Below are 17,837 nucleotides of genomic sequence, written 5' to 3' on the forward strand. Positions count from 1 at the left end.
ATTTAAAGAATCATTTTGGAATTGGAAATTAGGGTAAAAAAAATTTTTGATTTCGATACCCCAAGAAGTTCCGATTTTCAATTCTGATTAATCACCCAAACACTAATATATATATATATACTATCTACTTATTACTATTTATATATTTCATCTATTATTTGTAATTAATGGTTCCCACATCGTGTTAAATTCTATACTAGGTCTGCTTAGTAGTTTATCATCGCCCAGCATATGCTTCTTTGAGTCATCTTGCAGTCCACCATTCTTCTGTCTATAATTTTTATTTTGTTCCATCAGTCATGACTGGATAGAAGTCCGAAGTAATTTGCAGTTGTATTTTAGTATCGTCTGCACTGAAGATTGATCCTTCAATCTCCAATAGAGTCTAACCTATAACTAAATTTTACCAAGTACTTTATCCACAATGCCACGAGTCCTTGCAGTAGTCTGAATATTCAAATAATATTTGTACCTGTAAAAAAGATACTGAAATCTTCATGTTTGATTTACTTATTAAATTTTTTAACAAAATTGGGGAAATCATTTTGAAATAAGTTTTGTTTTACATTTAAAAAGAAATGATTACTTATTATTGAAAAATTATTGCATAAAACTTTTGATTAATGATTTTGAAAATATTGTTCCTCTACACATATTAACATTAACAGTTGCAACTAGAATATATACTGACTTACCTCCCCTTAGTATTACATATAAATCAATTGCTACTTCTGGTCACATTTTCAAAGTCAGGCCAAACTAGCAATCCTTTTGACATATTGATACTTGATTTGAACTGGACAAGTCTTTTCCTTTTTCATTATGTTAATAGCATGAATACATTTTATTTTGCCACAGTTTTTTTTTTTTTTTTCTAAAAATACTTTTTCCAGCTAAGAAAATTGTAAGGATGGAGACAAACTTCTGAGCCACTTTTGTAGGTCAACATAAAATAGTTCGGACATTGAAATGATTAAAAAAAAATTGAGATATTTTTTATTTACTTTTAATGAATATTATATTTGAATTTTTTTTTCTTTTTTATTATCATTTGCATCTTGAGAGTAAGAATATTAGCAAACATATTAATATTTATTTTCTGCTGAACAATTTTTAGTTTCAAAGAGGCTTTGTGTGTATGTGTGTGTGTGTGTGTGTGTGTGTAAAAATATGCTTTTGCATATACTCTCTATTCTTTATATATATATATATATATATATATACCAACCTTTTTCGAATGGAAGCTCCCAGATTTTATTCACCTTACCAATGATTTCTTATTAACCTTCAACCAAGTTAACTATTATAGCAGTTTTTATTGGCCAATATTTTGCATTTTTGCTGTTGTTTTTGATGGCTTTTCTTCACAATGCTTTTTGTGTAGCGATTTTTACATTTGTCTTAATTGTAGATGGATTTGATGTCAGTTGTTTGTTTTTTGTTTTTTTTTTTTTTGTTTGTCACACTACTGTTTTTTTCCTGATTTATAACTTTCTGGTTTTCTGATGAGTCCATGGAACAAAGATCCGGGATTAACATACAAATATTGGTTGTTCTTCTACGAATGAAACGGATTCTGATTTTGTTTTGGAAAAATGATTGATAATGTGAATAAAATTTTGATTTTTTTTTTGAGTGTAGCAAAATGTTTTTATATATAACTAGCAGAGGTACCTGGTGTTGCCCGGATATTTGTAGGTGTAAAAGAAAAAAAAATGAACCCAGAGGCAGAAAAGAAAATGAAATAAAACGTGGCATTTTACCGCTATGCTACAAAGCCTTAGGAAGTGAAAAGCGTTGAAATTTAGCAATGTCAATCAAAAAGTTGACTTGCAGAAACGAACGTTAGCTGGAGGCTAGTTAAGCTTTCCACCGTTTCATTTCCCCACAATGTTGGGGAAAACCAGCTCCTGGTAAAAAGAGTGCCCAAATGAATAGTAATTGTCTGATATGAGGGCTCCTCCCACCCCACCCCAATTGATCAAAGCTGATTGCTGCTTTCTGGACATCCCGGCATAAAAGGCCGGGAAGATGTCTTCACTTTCGATTCAGTTTTGCTTTTATACAAAAAACACAAACAAATATGCAAGAGGATGGAATAGCATGAATTTTTAATAAGTTCTGATGAATAGCCCCCCCCCTCCCAGAACCCCGGTGAAAAAAAACGTTTGCTGGACATACAAAAATGTGCACAGCCGTTTTGTCATATATATATATATATATATATATATATATAGATGTCATGTTTATATATGTCAGTAAGACATTTTCGGTTCTAAAATGTGTGTTGAGAGAGAGTGCAGTTCATAAATATTTCATTATTCAACCAAATAAATAAATTTATCGCAAAATTGTTTTGTTATTCATACATGTTTTTGTTTTACCTGATTCAAGTTAAAATATTGTTAAAAATCTTTAGATATTATTTATTCATTTTCATGTTTTGTTTTTGTTTTTTTCGACAAAATTATATCATTCTGATTAAAAACTATTTTGGTAAATAAAAACAAAAATGCTCAGATATACCTGGGCAGTGCCAAATTGGGCCAGCTAGTATACACACACACACAATATCTATATTGTATTAATTAAATCAGTTCTTTTAATAGTGACCTGAATTGTTTTAACCTTATAATACAATCCAATAATCTATACATAGAGGTGGATTTAAACTGCAAGAGGTCATTTTTATCATCATGGTTAAATTACTAAAAAAGAGAAAGGGCAAAAATTATTAAAATATTTTTGCAGTTTTTGTTTTTTTTTGTTCAGTGATTTGTTAAAAATATTGTGTAATATAGATTGTATGAACCGGACTAACTAATTTTTAAAAAATAAATTATAGTGAAGTAAAATATTAAACAATTTTCTATAATCCTCTCTACCTCATCTGGAAAAAACAAAAAACAAAAACAGAAATAAAGGAAAATATTTATGATGTATGTACCTGTGATGGATAGAAAATATCTTCCACTAAAAATCATCTAAACTGATCAAGTTGTTTTATTTTGAGAAAGAAAATCATTTTCAAGCAAATTCAAATTTTTCCAATGCAATCCTCCCTTTCCCCATGTTAAGAATGGCTTTCTAAAATCTCACAAAACTTTGAATTTTTTTGGAATTATTTCTCTTGTCCTGCAAAATAGTGCTAAGAAATCATTGATAAGCCATAAAACTTAATTTTCTTTCTTTTTTTTTTTTCCTTTTTAAATGAAACTACTTGATCAATTTACATGATTTTTGGTGTACGATATTTTCTTTCCATTGTGGATACATACATCATAAATATTTTTCTTTATTTTTGGTATTTCCATTGGGGAGGTTTTATGGACTTGCACCCATTATTATATTGCTAATAACATGGTACAGCAATAATGGAATAACTTCAAAAACAAATAGCAATACCACACAATTTTTATATTATTTAATTAGAATTCATTATTAAGATGAGCATTATTTATTTATTGCAGACTATTATTCTCAGCTTTTTTTTTTTTTTAATTGATATTTCACAAACGTTTCGGCCAACTATTCCTCTGGCCTTCAGCAGGTGGTAACCACGATGGGATAGGAACTCCGAATCTCCTAACTGCATTCTCAGCAATTACTGCCATCCATAGTTGTTGCATCTCCCCACATTTTGGCCAAGTAAGCCTCTGGCCGGCTTTGAGTAGGATTGAAACTGTTATCTTCAGACAATTCTCACCTGGAACCGTAGAGATTCAACGTCTCTGTCCACTGCGCCACAGGCCAGAGGATTAGTTGGTCAAAACGTCATGAAACAATAATTTAAAAAAAAAAGATGAGAATAATAGTCCACAATAAATAAATTAATAAATACCATACAATTTTTGTTTTTAATTCGAATAAAATCAAATCAAGCATTATTAAAGAGTATTAAAAAAAAAAACAAAGAAATATTATCTATTATAGGTTTTTAAAATCAGTCTATTAGAACTGGAATTATGACCATTCAAAGTATCAAAAAATGCATGGTTCACTGGGCATTTTGTCTTAAGTCACTCCTTTTCAAATGCATATAAGCTTGTGACTGAAAATGGTAGGCAATTTGCACAATTTACAGACTAACCCATCTTTAAAAAACTATCTTCAGATCTTTTTAAGATATTATGAAATTTTGAACATATTATAATACCATGAAGGTTCAGATGGCTGTATTTACAACCATCTCACTTAGTAACTTACAGACTAATTAACGTACAAATTAGTATAATTGTCATTGTTATGGCTTTAAGTTAGAAACATAAAAACAGCTAAAAAATAGAAAATAAGCTTTTGTCATCATGTGAAATATTATTCTGGTGAACATTATCATTTGTCATCATTACACCGTGAAAAATCCAAGATGGCGACGGGGAAATGCAAGATGTCCACCACAACACGATTCAAAGAAATTAGCAAAATATGTCTTATAGCATATCAATGAAAGGAAATTCTGTACAGATTACAATTATGTTTTCAAGTACGTAGATTCCATGAACAAAGCTTCTTTCTTAGAACTGCACGCCTGTGGAATTGTCTTCCGTTTTCCTGCTTTCCGGCTGACTACAATATGGTTGTGTTCAAGTCTAAAGTAAATAAGTTCTTGATGAGCCGTTCCATATAAGTTATTAAATTTACCAAATTTTCATTACTAATGATTACTGTATTGACCAATTTCTACTGTACACTCTTTAACCCTTATCCTTGAGTGGCCTCTGGGCCTTGATAATGTGGTGATGCCTTTGTAAAAAAAAAAAAAAAAAAAAAGTACATTAAACTAATTAGCACGATTAAGTTTCATTACCAAAAATATCCTTTTCTTTTTCGTAAAACTCACGTTTTCTAAATAATTAAAAAATAAAAATAAAAAAGGTACACCTCATTGCTGTAAGCCACTTTGTAAACAAACATTTTGTTATAAATTTACATGACTGCATCGCATGTCACTTGTGACGGACAACACTAAAAAAAAAAAAAATCAAATATCGGCACTCATTATCATTTCTATCAATGCGCACATAAAAAGTTCTTAACCGATTCTTTTCAAGTTTTATAACAAAAGAAATAAATATATTAGCTATTACATAGCGTTTGAACAAAGTTTCTATCGTGATTTATTTTTGTAGTACTAAAAAGCCTCAACTTTAAGATGTTCTAATTTTTTACTGGAAAGCCACGCACGTTTTATTCAAATTCTGCTGCTCACATCCTTGGTTGGGGATGGGGGAATAATGGTTGGTAAGTGGTTAATCCTACAGATTGAAAACCTAGTTCAAATTCAGTTCGTTTCACAGAAACACTGTCACAACTTTGTGTCTAAGAGAGGGAAAATAAATACAGGGTGTCTCAGAAAATGTACTCACATTTCAAATGACGATAAAACCTTTATTTATGAGTATACAGTGAAATGGAATAGCCTTGAATACAAAAGATAAATGTAATTGAAGGATAATTTTTTTTTTTTTTTTTTTTTTGCAACACCTTGTACCTCCTTATTTCTAATCGTTTTTTTTTTTTTTTTTTTTTTTTTTTTGCAACACCTTGTACCTCCTTATTTCTAATCGTTTTTTTTTTTTTTTTTTTTTTTTTTGCAACACCTTGTACCTCCTTATTTCTAATCGTTATTTTTTATTTTTTTTTTTTTGCAACACCTTGTACCTCCTTATTTCTAATCGTTTTTTTTTTATAATTTATTTTTTCAGATGCCTTCCAATTTTTAAAAAAGGGACAAAGATTCTATGGAAAAACATTGCACACCATCGTTATCATTTTTTCGCCTTTAAAACTTTCCACCCAACTAAAAGACGTCCGTAAAAGCTAAAAGAAGGTAAGAGTTTTTTTGTGTGTGGCTGACACCATGGAAACGATTCCACAGAACGAACCAAGTATCCATGGCAACATTCCCGGAAAACCACAGTTTCCTCCCATGGCCCCCACCATGGCCCCCCACCGGATGGCCCATATGGGGGAAAAACCATTCCATGCCGAGATCTATGGCAACCAGTTCATGCAAAGCTACTATCTGCAAACCCATGGCTTGATGCACACAAATCAGAAGCTGTTCCACCCGGACCTTTATGGGAAGCAGTTCGCACAGAACTGTTACCTCCAAGCGACCACTCACGATAGAATGCACACACCAGCGATCGAGAAACCTCCACAGGCTAGTCCACCCGTTTGCCAAAAACCACCGCCTCCACCACCAACACCCACCACACCGGCACCAACGCCTCCTATTCTTCACAACAACAACAATCCCCCGAAAATTATTGCTAACCTTATACCGAAAACGGAGCCACCAGTGAAGCAGTTTCAGTGCGACTCCTGCCCAAAGCAGTTTGCGCGACGGAACACCTTGCAGCTTCACCAGCGGTTGCACACGGGGGAAAAGTTGTATCATTGCCATTTCTGCGACAAGCAGTTCATCCACCGTGACAAGTTGCAAATCCACGAGAGGATCCACACTGGGGAAAAGCCGTTCCATTGCGAGTTCTGTCCGAAGCAATTCTCTCGCAAGGACAAGCTGAAGATTCACCGCAGCATACACACGGGCGAACGCCCCTTTCGCTGTACGCTGTGTGAAAAGCAGTTTGTGCAGCGGAACAAGCTAAAGATCCACCAGCGCATCCACACCGGCGAGAAACCGTTCCATTGCGAGTTCTGCCCAAAGCAATTTTCCCGGGGTGACAAGCTGCAGCTGCATCGGAGGACGCACACCGGCGAGAAGCTCTTCCACTGCAGCTACTGCTCGAAACAATTCGTGCAGAAGGACAAGCTGCTGATCCACGAGAGGACCCACACGGGCGAGAAGCCATTCCACTGCGACATGTGCTCGAAGCAATTTGCGCGCAGCGACCGCTTGCAGATCCATCGCAAGACACACACCGGCGAGAAGCCCTACCGGTGCGACCTCTGCCCGAAGCAATTCGTGCAGCGTTGCTACCTCAAGATCCACCGTCGCATCCACACCGGCGAGAAGCCATTCCACTGCGAGCTATGCCCAAAGCAATTTGCACGCAAGGACAAGCTGCAGATCCATATCCGCAGTCACACGGGTGAAAAACCCTTCCATTGCGACCTCTGCACGGAACAATTCGTGCGGAAAGCGCAGCTGCTAGCACACAAAAAGCATGTGCATGCAGCAGCAATGGAGAAGCCCTTCCACTGCGACATATGCATGCAGCAGTTTGCAGACCGAGATGAGTTACAGATCCACCGAAGAACGCACCTGCCGAGTGCCCCGTCACAGTGCGACCTCTGTCCAAAGCAGTTTGCCACCCTCGAGGAAATGCAGAACCACAGAAGAGCGCATAAAGCCGTGCGGAATAATTTCTTAAAGCCAACGTCGTGCAAGAATATTAAGGAGTACACGCCAATGAGCACTCTTTTATGGCAGACCATTTATCCGGGTCTCTGAGCGCGAGAGCTTTGAACTTTTTTTTTTTCCTGAGGAGAAACGAGAGAAAGAGAGAGAGTGAGAAAAATCTGTACGCAGATAGGAAAGCAACGAAACCATCATACTCTGTCACAAAACTCTGAAATCAGTTCAAAAAAGATTGATTGATGGAACATTTTTATACATTAAGATTGGGGGGGGGGGCTATCGACAAATGTTGATATCTGAACTTTTATCCTCATATTTATTTAATTCTTTCATTGTTTCGATCGATCTGTTCTCCTATTATCATCAGGTGACATGGAGTGTACGATGATGGTGTCAAATGCTAAGGCCAGGTCTACCAAAATGCCTCCCATTTAAAACGGTTCCAGCAGAGAATGACTTGTCACAAAAAAGTTCTAAGGTTCGGCACAATGTGTAAATTATACATTTAAAAAAATTTTTTTTTTCTTCTTTTTTTTTGTTGACAAAATTATTCTATGATTTATACTGGTTCCTTTAGGACTTTTGTGGTTCGGCTCAAATCCGAGACCATCTCTTGCCCCAACTGAACCATCCTGGAGTCATTTTCATCTTTAATATTTGAACAATATTTTGACATAAAAGATCAATTTATCTGACTGTCAGATAAATAATTTTTTTTTAATCTTATTAACTGCTGTTGGACTCCTCTAGGAATATTGTTCCATTCCCCAAAAGACTAATAATCCTCTTTATATTCTTTGGAATATTCTTTCCTGTGAGAAATGTTTTCCTCTACCCCCTATGCACAACGAACTGAAATGTCGCCTGATGATGAATGGAGAACATAGCGATCGAAATGGAGAAAACAAAAACAGGAAAGAGGAGGATAATAGTCCAAAAAGAAACCTGAACTGAGACCCGCATAAAGTAACCGACAGAATGGGTTGGCAGAACAAAAGAATTTCCTGAATGTCAAAGAATTGTTCAGAACATCTTTTCAACATTGGAAAAAAGAAAATTCTGTTCTTCTCTTGTGATTTTTTTTTTTTTTTTTTGCTAATGGTTCAATAGAATCGAAACCATAAATTCTTTTTTTGCATTAAATTAGAAAATGATAAAAAATAGAGGTGCTTCCTTCATGAAGACTGACATTTTTCATGGCAGTTGTGGGAATTTTTTTTTTTTTTTCTGTTAAGGATCAAATGTTTTTTGATGTTAAAAACTGAAGATAATCAAAGTAATTTTTGTCTTTATGGAACTATTGAAAACATAAAGGGGAAACTTGCAAAAAATTTCTTATACACAAAAAGGAGTCTAAATTTATAAGAATTTTTACCCTTGATTTGAAAGCTGGTTCATATTGACGAGAAAATGAGTATATCATTTTAATTCAGTGCCTAGATCGGAAATTTTCACTGGCCGATATTTTTTACAAGGAACATTATCCAATGTCTCAAGTAAGTCAGAATTTTTTTTTTTTTTTTTTTTTAATATACTGATTTCAGTGCCATAAAAGAAAGATTACCAAAACAAGGGAGATAATGCAAACACCAAGAAGTTTTTGATTTTTTTTTTTTTTTTTTTTCCTCAACTTTTTGATCCAATTTTCCATCCTGCAGTCATTTTTTTATCATATTTAATAGTTTAACTGTATTTTTTGACATAAGAAATCAGGACATAAGAATTTTTTTTAAGTTTATAAAAACAAAACAGATTTTATGAAACCAATGTATGAAAGCATGTTTGAACATTTAGTGTTTATCTTCACATTAATAAAAATTCAATGCATTTTATTTAAAGGTCGACCGCTTACAACCAAACAGTGAAAGAATAATGTAATTAGAAAAGGAAGGTAAAAAAACTGTTAAAATGTCAAATAACTTTTTTTTAAATTTTCCTACTCAGTGATTAAAAATATGACCCATCTTCTGCCTCAAAAGAGACCATGGATATCTTTTGAAAAGGTTTTTTTTTTGTTTTTTTTTTTTGTTTTTTTTTTTACATAGGCATCACCACATTATCAAGGCCAAGAGGCCACTCAAGGATAAGGGTTAAAGAGTGTACAGTAGAAACTGGACATTATAGTAATCATTAGTAATGAAAATTTGGTAAAGTTGATAACTTATATGGAACGGCTCATCAAGAACTTATTTACGTTAGACTTGAAGACAACCATATTGTAGTCAGCCGGAAAGCAGGAAAACGGAAGACAATTCCACAGGCGTACAGTTCTAAGAAAAAAGCTTTGTTCATGGAATCTACGTTTAAGTTTAGGCACAGATAAAGAGTGGGGGGAATTATTGATAGTGTTTACAGCTAGACGAGTGTTTCTTGTGAAAGTTTGGCGAGGGGGGACCATAGATTGAAGCTCATTCGAACACTTTCCATGAGTTATTTAACTTAAAAATCTAAATTAATTTCTGTAATAATCTTGCATTCCATTAAAGTGAAAAGTTAGATTTTTTTTTTTTTTTTTTTTTTTTTTCAACAATTTTTCCAACTTGTGAGGAGAATAATACTCTTTACTAGTCTTCTCAGTTAAAAAAAAAAAAGAAAATACTGGAGGAAAAGCATTTATTAAAGGCAACAACAAATGATAGCAGAATGCAGTGGAAACCAAAAAGGTTCCTTATTTAGATAAAATCACACGAAATTCATCTTTAAAAATAATTTTAATTTACTTAATGATTATTCGGTAACTGTATTAGCAAATACAGAGTTATATCCCTTTTCTTAAGATCGTATTGATATGTCTTCATATTGGTCATGTTGCTGTTTTGACTTTGAATTTGGTGTCAATTCCGTGTGAAATTTGATATCAATAAAAATTCATATCCATTCAGAAACGATTGTACACAAAATTGTTGTTCATGTTAAATTCTTGGAGCATTCATAAATAATTATTTCGTAAATTTATTTATCTTGTATCTGAAATATACATTCGTCATCTACAGACTCTTTGGATGCATAACAGGTGTTAAGTGTCACTATATTAGCACTCGTGTGTATATATATATATATATATATATATATATATATATATATATATATATATATACCGTGGTTCCCATATAATCAGCATCATTGAACATGATTAAATTGATGGTGTTGTATGTCAACACTCGATGTAGGTATACAAATGCATACCAATGTTGCATGAAAATGTAAATGTCATCAGATTAACATCCTATCACAGGTTTGGTTAATGGTTCAAATCAGGCTTAAAACTACAAAATCAGAGACAAGAATTAGCCATATTCTGCAGAATGAAGAGAAAAATATTGATGCTATATAAATATTGATTTGTACATTATAAAAAATAGCAAATAAAAATCTAATAAGGAAATCTTTCAACTAATCTTTTCACAAGTCTTATTTTTTTTTTTCTTTATGAATAATTAAGCATACTTTTTTTCTTTAAATTCAGAAAAATATTTCAATAGAAAAAGGTAGCGCTAAAAAGATGTCTTATTCATAACCAACACTTTGAAAAAAGGAGAAAATACATTCAAGGATAACTTATTATTTGAAAGAACTCGAGAAAACTTTAAGTAATTTTATTGTGTTTTTATTTAGATGTATATCGTTGCTGGAATTAATGTGCAATATTTTGTTCGGTTGTTTATTTTTCTCGCAAAGGTTGTTTCAAAAAGTAAGTGTTAAGCTAATTATTATTATCATAACTTTAAATTGGAATTAATTTCAAACAATTTGAACCTTTTTTTAACTCTTATAACAGTTGCCTTTGAAAATGTTGTGCTGTGATGACTTAAGATGTCATAAATTTATGATGAGGGTAGGGTTGTTAGATGACTTTTTTTTAAATAAAAAAAAATTGTCTCCTTCCCCCAAATTAGTCTTTTGCTTAATTTTGATTTTCTTAGTTAACACTAAAATGGTTTAGGAAAAAGTTTTTTTTTTTTTTTTTTTTTTTTTTTTGACTGCTACATTCTTTCCACGTTGACAGCTAGTCGTTAAGTTGGGAAACTATTTTTGATTTCAAACAGATTGTTTTGTTTGTTGTCACAACCCTAATATCGTTAAAAGATTTATTTTTGCTTGTTTGCTTTTTGAGTAATTTTTCGTTTTTATTGTGAAAACCAAAGAACGTTAAATATTTCCTTGGTTTGTACAATTGAAAAACAAAAGAACCATTTCTTTAATCTTCAAGTTGTTCCAAAATTATGGATCATAGATGTTTCTAATTTTCAAACCTAACTCAAGTCTTCCAATAATTATGACTTATTTTTCTATTCAAAACTATTAGTAACGAATTGAACTCAGAAGTTGATTTATTTTTCTTTGTAGTTTTGTGAGGAATTCCCTTCTTTTCTTTTCATTGCCTTTAAGGACTTGATCTTATTGAAGCCTCAAAAATTTCCAGGGTTTTAATCTGATACATATCATATAAGAGCTTGTTTTTTGTTTTGTTTTGTTTTTTAAATGATTGTTATAAGCATCTAGCTGATACTTTTTTTTTGCATATCTCATTTAATTTATCCTATTTGATCCATCTCTGGATCAGGAATAGAGGTATGACCATCCACCTTCCGGTTTCTGGAGTGATGGCTTCTTATTCTTTTCCATGTACTGTCCAATATTTACAAATGTCTTTTTCAAGTTCTTCTGTCTTAGAAATCTAGTTAACCATTTGCCAACGCTTTTGTTAGGAGGTATGATAAATAAATATCCTTTTTCAGTTCTCAGTTACGTTAAAAAATAGTAGGGTGTGCTGGCTTGACTCTCCCTACCTTTCGACCTTGTGTTACATCTTTCTGCAGTGGGAAGGATATAATTAAAAATATTTTAAAAATTTTAAATATCAACTTCAAACTGGACATAAATTTAATAATGCCATTTAAAAAGATTGAAACACATCTTTTAGGTCTCTCTGTAAATGTTGGAAGTGAAAGTATTATGGTATTTTTATTTTTTCATAATCAACGAAAGACGTGTCACAAATGAATAATGATTAATAGCAAATTCTAGGCTTTTCTTGAATTCTTTGTCATTTCATATTCATACACTCACCAGTTTATGTATATATTTACAGAAATATGTCATTCAATCATCAATTACAAAATCCTTTAATTTTTTTTTTATTATTTAAAATTTATAAATTTCACAATGTCTATTCCATGATTGCTCCCACTTAACCAACCAATTTCAGAAGTATAAAAAATTGTAGCTTTTGCAAAGCAAATAATTTCGCCTTATTCCTGATTTCTTATGAAATAAAATGTTTCATATAGATGTCTTTTGTTTTATTAAAAAAAATTTTTTTTTTTTTTAGCACATCATTTTTTTTCTTTTTATATATAATGTATTTACCTACATTTACTCCTTCAAATGTTTTGGCTTAATTTTATGATACCACATAAAGTAAGGATTTTTTTTTTTTTTGTCAACATTAAATTAAAACTATTTTTTTATTGGATGATGCCGCGATATACAAGTTTTCATTTTTCATTAGTCAATACAGATGATTTTTATTGATCAACATTTACACCAACTGAACAGAATAAATAAACGATTCTCATTGGCTGAGATTATCTTGTTGATCTGGACTTATGGATTGTTTTCATGAATCTTTCAAAGGTATTCAAAAGCTTTTGACTATCTAAATAATTTGACCTGCCAAAAAGTAAATAATTCAACCGGCTTGTTTTGTTTTAGCAACACAAACAAAAATAAATAATTAAAAACAAAAGATGTGCCTTTAAGACATTTTTTTAATATAATTTTTATGCTCATTTCATTAAACTATTAAGAACTGAGCATATTTTCCAAACCCCAATAATTTACGGAATATTTTGTACCCTTTGCACCTTCATTTTTTTTTTCCTACTGTTTGACCTGGCCTTTTATGTGTGAAAGAACAGTAAAATCAACTCCATATTTTATAAATAATTCATTTTTTGAAGAAAAAAAAAACATCCTGCAGATGACCATAAATGGTTCTGTTTTTACGTGCCAAGACAACTAAAACAATTCCTGCCGGTTTCAAGGAAAGTTGTGGGAGGAGGGGGTGCTGGTTCAAATTTTAAGTGTTTTTAGGTGCACCCTCTAATCCTGAACCCCATTATGGAAATAAATTAAAAAAAAAAAAAAAAAAATTATTTTAAACTCTCACTCTCTCGTTCATTGCTCTCTCCTATAAAGGGATTAAAAAATAAAACGTTTTTTAATAACTTTAGATATTCTAGCATTCCTGGAGCTACACAATCTTTTTTTTTAATTTTATTGATAAGTGTGCTCACTACAATGTAAAAATGAAAGAAAAAAGGAAGTTTCAACTTGGCTTTAAGTACATTTTTTTGCAAATCGACTGAATCGGAATAATTTTCAGTATTCGTGCCAAGGTGGTAAGAACCAAAGAGTTTACAAAATTTTTGCTGCCTTTTCATTTCAAGTATCTGGCTTCCATCCAATTCTCTTCTGTGTTAGTCTTTATTTACTTATATATATATATAAACATATATATATTATATAACTTTGTTGTTGTTATTCTAAGTGACCTGCTGGTATTGGGTACAAGCATTTAACTTTATAATTTTTTAAAAGTTAAAATGAAAAAAAAAAAAAAACTTGGGTAGGGAGGGGGTGCCATAATTCATTAAAAAAATTTTATATGCTTTTAATTTTTTTTTTTATTTCTTGCAATCCAAATTTTTTAATTAAAAAGATCAATTTTCATAAATTTGGGTGAAAAATTAAAATTTATAATGAAATGAAAAGCTTTTTTTTTTCTTTGTTTACTATTTTCTATTTATTTTTACTTTTTATTTTTTACATTTATAAAAAAAAATGAAAAATTGTCAATTAAATTTCTTTTTCTGGGATTACTTTTTTTTTATTTTACATATTTTTTTGTTTTGAACATTTTTTTTTTTTTTTTTTTTTTTTTTTTTAACAGCTGTTTCAATGAAAACAAAAAAAAAGTAAATTTAATTATCAGTCATGTCCCTGGTCAATTCTTGGATCTTCCAAATGTTTTTCTCCAATGCAATTGTTTCATTTATGGGAAATATCGATGACCATCTTCCATTTTTTATAAACGTCCAGTGCATCTGGAGATTTCCATGTCAGAGGCAAACAAACATAATTTGTTTTAATGTTTTGTTTTTTTTCTTTGTATCTTGTCATCTTGAACTTACCAATGTTCATTTGTTATTTTTCCTTCCATTTTTGACCAATGCATTTATAGACGATCAACATTATTTTTTAATACAGGTAATATACATCTAGCAGAACATTTACAGTGTTTGATTCTAATTAATAAAAAAAAAATATCTACATGAATCAGTTGTTCTTGATATTTTCTTATTTTATATTTATAGTTAAACAGCGGGGGTACCCGGCATTGCCCAGGTGTTGGGGGGGGATTGTTAGTAGGTAGGCAGGCTCAAACCCATGACGCAAAGGCGAAAAAGAAAGTGAAAGAAGCTGACATCTTACCACTACGCAATGACACAACAGGAAGTGAAAAGCGTTCAAATTTACCGATGTCAATCAAAAAGTTGACTTGAAGTTGAATCAGTTAAGAATCACGCATGTGCAGAAATGAACATTGGCTGAAGGCTAGTTAAGCTTTAAGCTTTCTGCCGTATTTTGCTTCCCCATGATGTTGAGGAAAACCAGCTCCCCCACCTAAAAAAAAAGGGGGAGCTCTCCTAATGAAAATAATTGTCTGATATGGAGGGTTTTCCCCACATTGAGCAAAGCTAATTGCCTTTCTGGACATCCCGGCTGGAAAGCCAGGCGCTGCTGTTTGCTTCGATTAGTTTCACTTTATTTATATGAAAAAAAAAAAAAAAAAAACATGCGAAAGAACGGAACAGAGGGAATTTTTTAAGTCATAAAAATAAATGTAGAGATGACGTCCGTTTTCAAATCTGAGATATTATAATCTAGGATGTATAAGGAGATATTATAATCTAGGATGTATAAGGAGATATTATAATCTAGGATGTATAAGGAGATATTATAATCTAGGATGTATAAGGAGATATTATAATCTAGGATGTATAAGGAGATATTATAATCTAGGATGTATAAGGAGATATTATAATCTAGGATGTATAAGGAGATATTATAATCTAGGATGTATAAGGAGATATTATAATCTAGGATGTATAAGGAGATATTATAATCTAGGATGTATAAGGAGATATTATAATCTAGGATGTATAAGGAAACTTCTAAATAAATGAAACCTCATCAAGAACCATGGACATACAAAAACGCGCACGGCCGTTTGGCCTTTTATATATATAGAAGATGCTTTCTCTTGTTCTAGACATTACATAAAGTTATTCTCGTATAATGAAATGTTTAATATTTTTAGACATCAGTTGTTTTTTTTGTTTTTTTTTCTTTACTCTTTTTTACCTCAAACAAGGCATACTATTGCTTGGATGTAAGGGCTACTATAGGCGATCATGTTAGTACAGTCAGGAAAACAGGAAACAGGGTGGGAATTCCAAAGCAGTCAGAGGGAAGAAACTATTAGAGTAAAAGGGTTTTCCGCATTTATGGACCTCAACAGTGAAGGAGTAGGATTTCACTGTTTGTTGTGAGTATGTACGTCGAGGGGGAACAAGTGCTAAGAGTTCATCAGAACACATTCCGTTAAAGTACTAGTAAAGCAGGCACAGGGAGGCAACATTGTGGTGATAGGTTAAGGCTGGAACTAACCATAATTCAAATCATTTCTTTTTTGTCAAATAATTAAAAACTAATAAATTTGCTGCCATGTTTTATATTTATGTCCTTTCTATTTATTGTTATAAGAACTGAATCTTTAACCGCATTTTAATTTTACTTGCAGGAGATAAAAACTTTATTTAAGTAGATACTTATTCAAAATTCTTGACTTAGGGGCGCAGAAATGCCTGGTTTAAAACCCAGACACTGGGTTACCCCTCTCAATGCGATCGACCCACGGACCTTGTCAGGTCATCTATTTAGAAGGAAAACTGATGTAAAACCTGTACTACACTTTTGGCTAGATTATCTAGATCAAACATAATTCTCCTCTGGTTCGTAATCTACCCCTTAATAGACATTGCTCCTAGATTCATTTAAACGTGAAGCAGTTATACCTGTTAAGCTTCCATCTTTGAGTTAAATAAAATCTATCGTTTACAAATCATTAATTTGCATAAATACACACTGAAAACATATGCAGTTTCAACATAAAATGACCTAGGAAAGGTTGACATGCTGTAAAACCTAACAATTTTTTTTTTTTTTTAACTAAATGGTCACAACTAATCAAGGACAGATGTCACTCAAGGATAAGAGTTAATGTATGTAAAAATCTTTGCTATGACGCTGAATCTTGAATAAGCATGCGCAAACGCATTTCTTTTTAAATAGATAAATTTACAACGTCATAGCATCGTTAGAATCTTAGTCCGATAAATAGGGTGATCGCTTATAGTCGATTTTATGCTTTACGAGTTCACGCCTAGCATGAATAGTTTTATTTATTTATTTATTTTTTATTTCGGTTTCATTTCTGACTGATGTTACCCAAGTCCTGTTTTTTTTTTTACAACCGGACAGCGCCGGGCGCCCCTACCCCACATTATCCCCCACCACCACCCTCTGTCACAATTTATCATATATGTGTGATAATTTATCATATGTAAGCAGATTTTACTACGACCGGGCAACATCCTCCCCATCCCCACTGTCACAAACAATATATTTTTTTTTTTTTTTTTTTTTTTTTTTTTACAACCGGGCAACGCTGGGTGCCTTCCCCATCTCTGCTAGTCTATATATATAAAAGCGAAAATGTATGTATGTTTGTGTGTCTGCTAAAAACTTTTGACCAGAGGGGGGGGGGCAAAAAAAGTGACATTTTAATGTTAAACATTACATATTTTTAAATCGATTTATAACTGCCCCAAAAAATACGGGCGCCAACTCTTCTACATAAAGTATACACGGGGCCGTTTATTTTGGGTCAACTTGTATTTAAAACCCGCTGAGTCATGTCACGTGATCTTGACGTCAGCAAGCTCTAATGGCAGTCTGAATTTAAAAAAACATGTTGTTATCGGTAGAAAAAAATTTAACCCTTACACAAGCTAAACTATGAACTTCTATGCTATGGCAACGTTACCAAAGTTATTAGCACATTCAAAATAGTTAGACACGATAGTTATTAAACAAAAAATAACAAGCCAAAAATGTGAAGTAAAAAAAAAAAAAAATATGCTTACAAAAAATATTAACGATCGAAGGTTTTACAAAAAAATAACAGCCAGACGCCATTTTCTTTTTTAGAGACAGAGAGAGAGAGACACATACACAAACAGAGAGAGAGACGTCTAGACAGGAAACGAAATATGTAATTTAATAAAAAATAAAATACTGCTACGTCATCTCGTAATGCTCCCGCGATGACCTCATTTACTGGCTATCTGTCAATCAAACCTCTTTCACTTGCTTTATAAGC

General features: G+C 32.2%; 1 protein-coding gene across 1 annotated transcript in view; it reads left to right on the top strand.

Moving 5' to 3' along the window:
• Positions 1–11,290, top strand: part of LOC145242535 (uncharacterized) — a 38,641-nt gene extending 27,351 nt beyond the window's left edge. Inside the window, exon 2 of the mRNA XM_080105618.1 lies at positions 5,706–11,290. Within this exon, the coding sequence (XP_079961744.1) occupies positions 5,861–7,420 (1,560 nt within the window). The 5' untranslated portion in view covers positions 5,706–5,860 and the 3' untranslated portion in view covers positions 7,421–11,290. The remainder of the gene's footprint in view (positions 1–5,705) is intronic.
• The last annotated feature ends 6,547 nt before the right edge of the window (positions 11,291–17,837 follow it).

Source organism: Euprymna scolopes, chromosome 21 (assembly GCF_053919585.1).
Source record: "Euprymna scolopes isolate OS-2025 chromosome 21, ASM5391958v1, whole genome shotgun sequence".
Lineage (NCBI taxonomy): Eukaryota > Metazoa > Mollusca > Cephalopoda > Sepiida > Sepiolidae > Euprymna > Euprymna scolopes.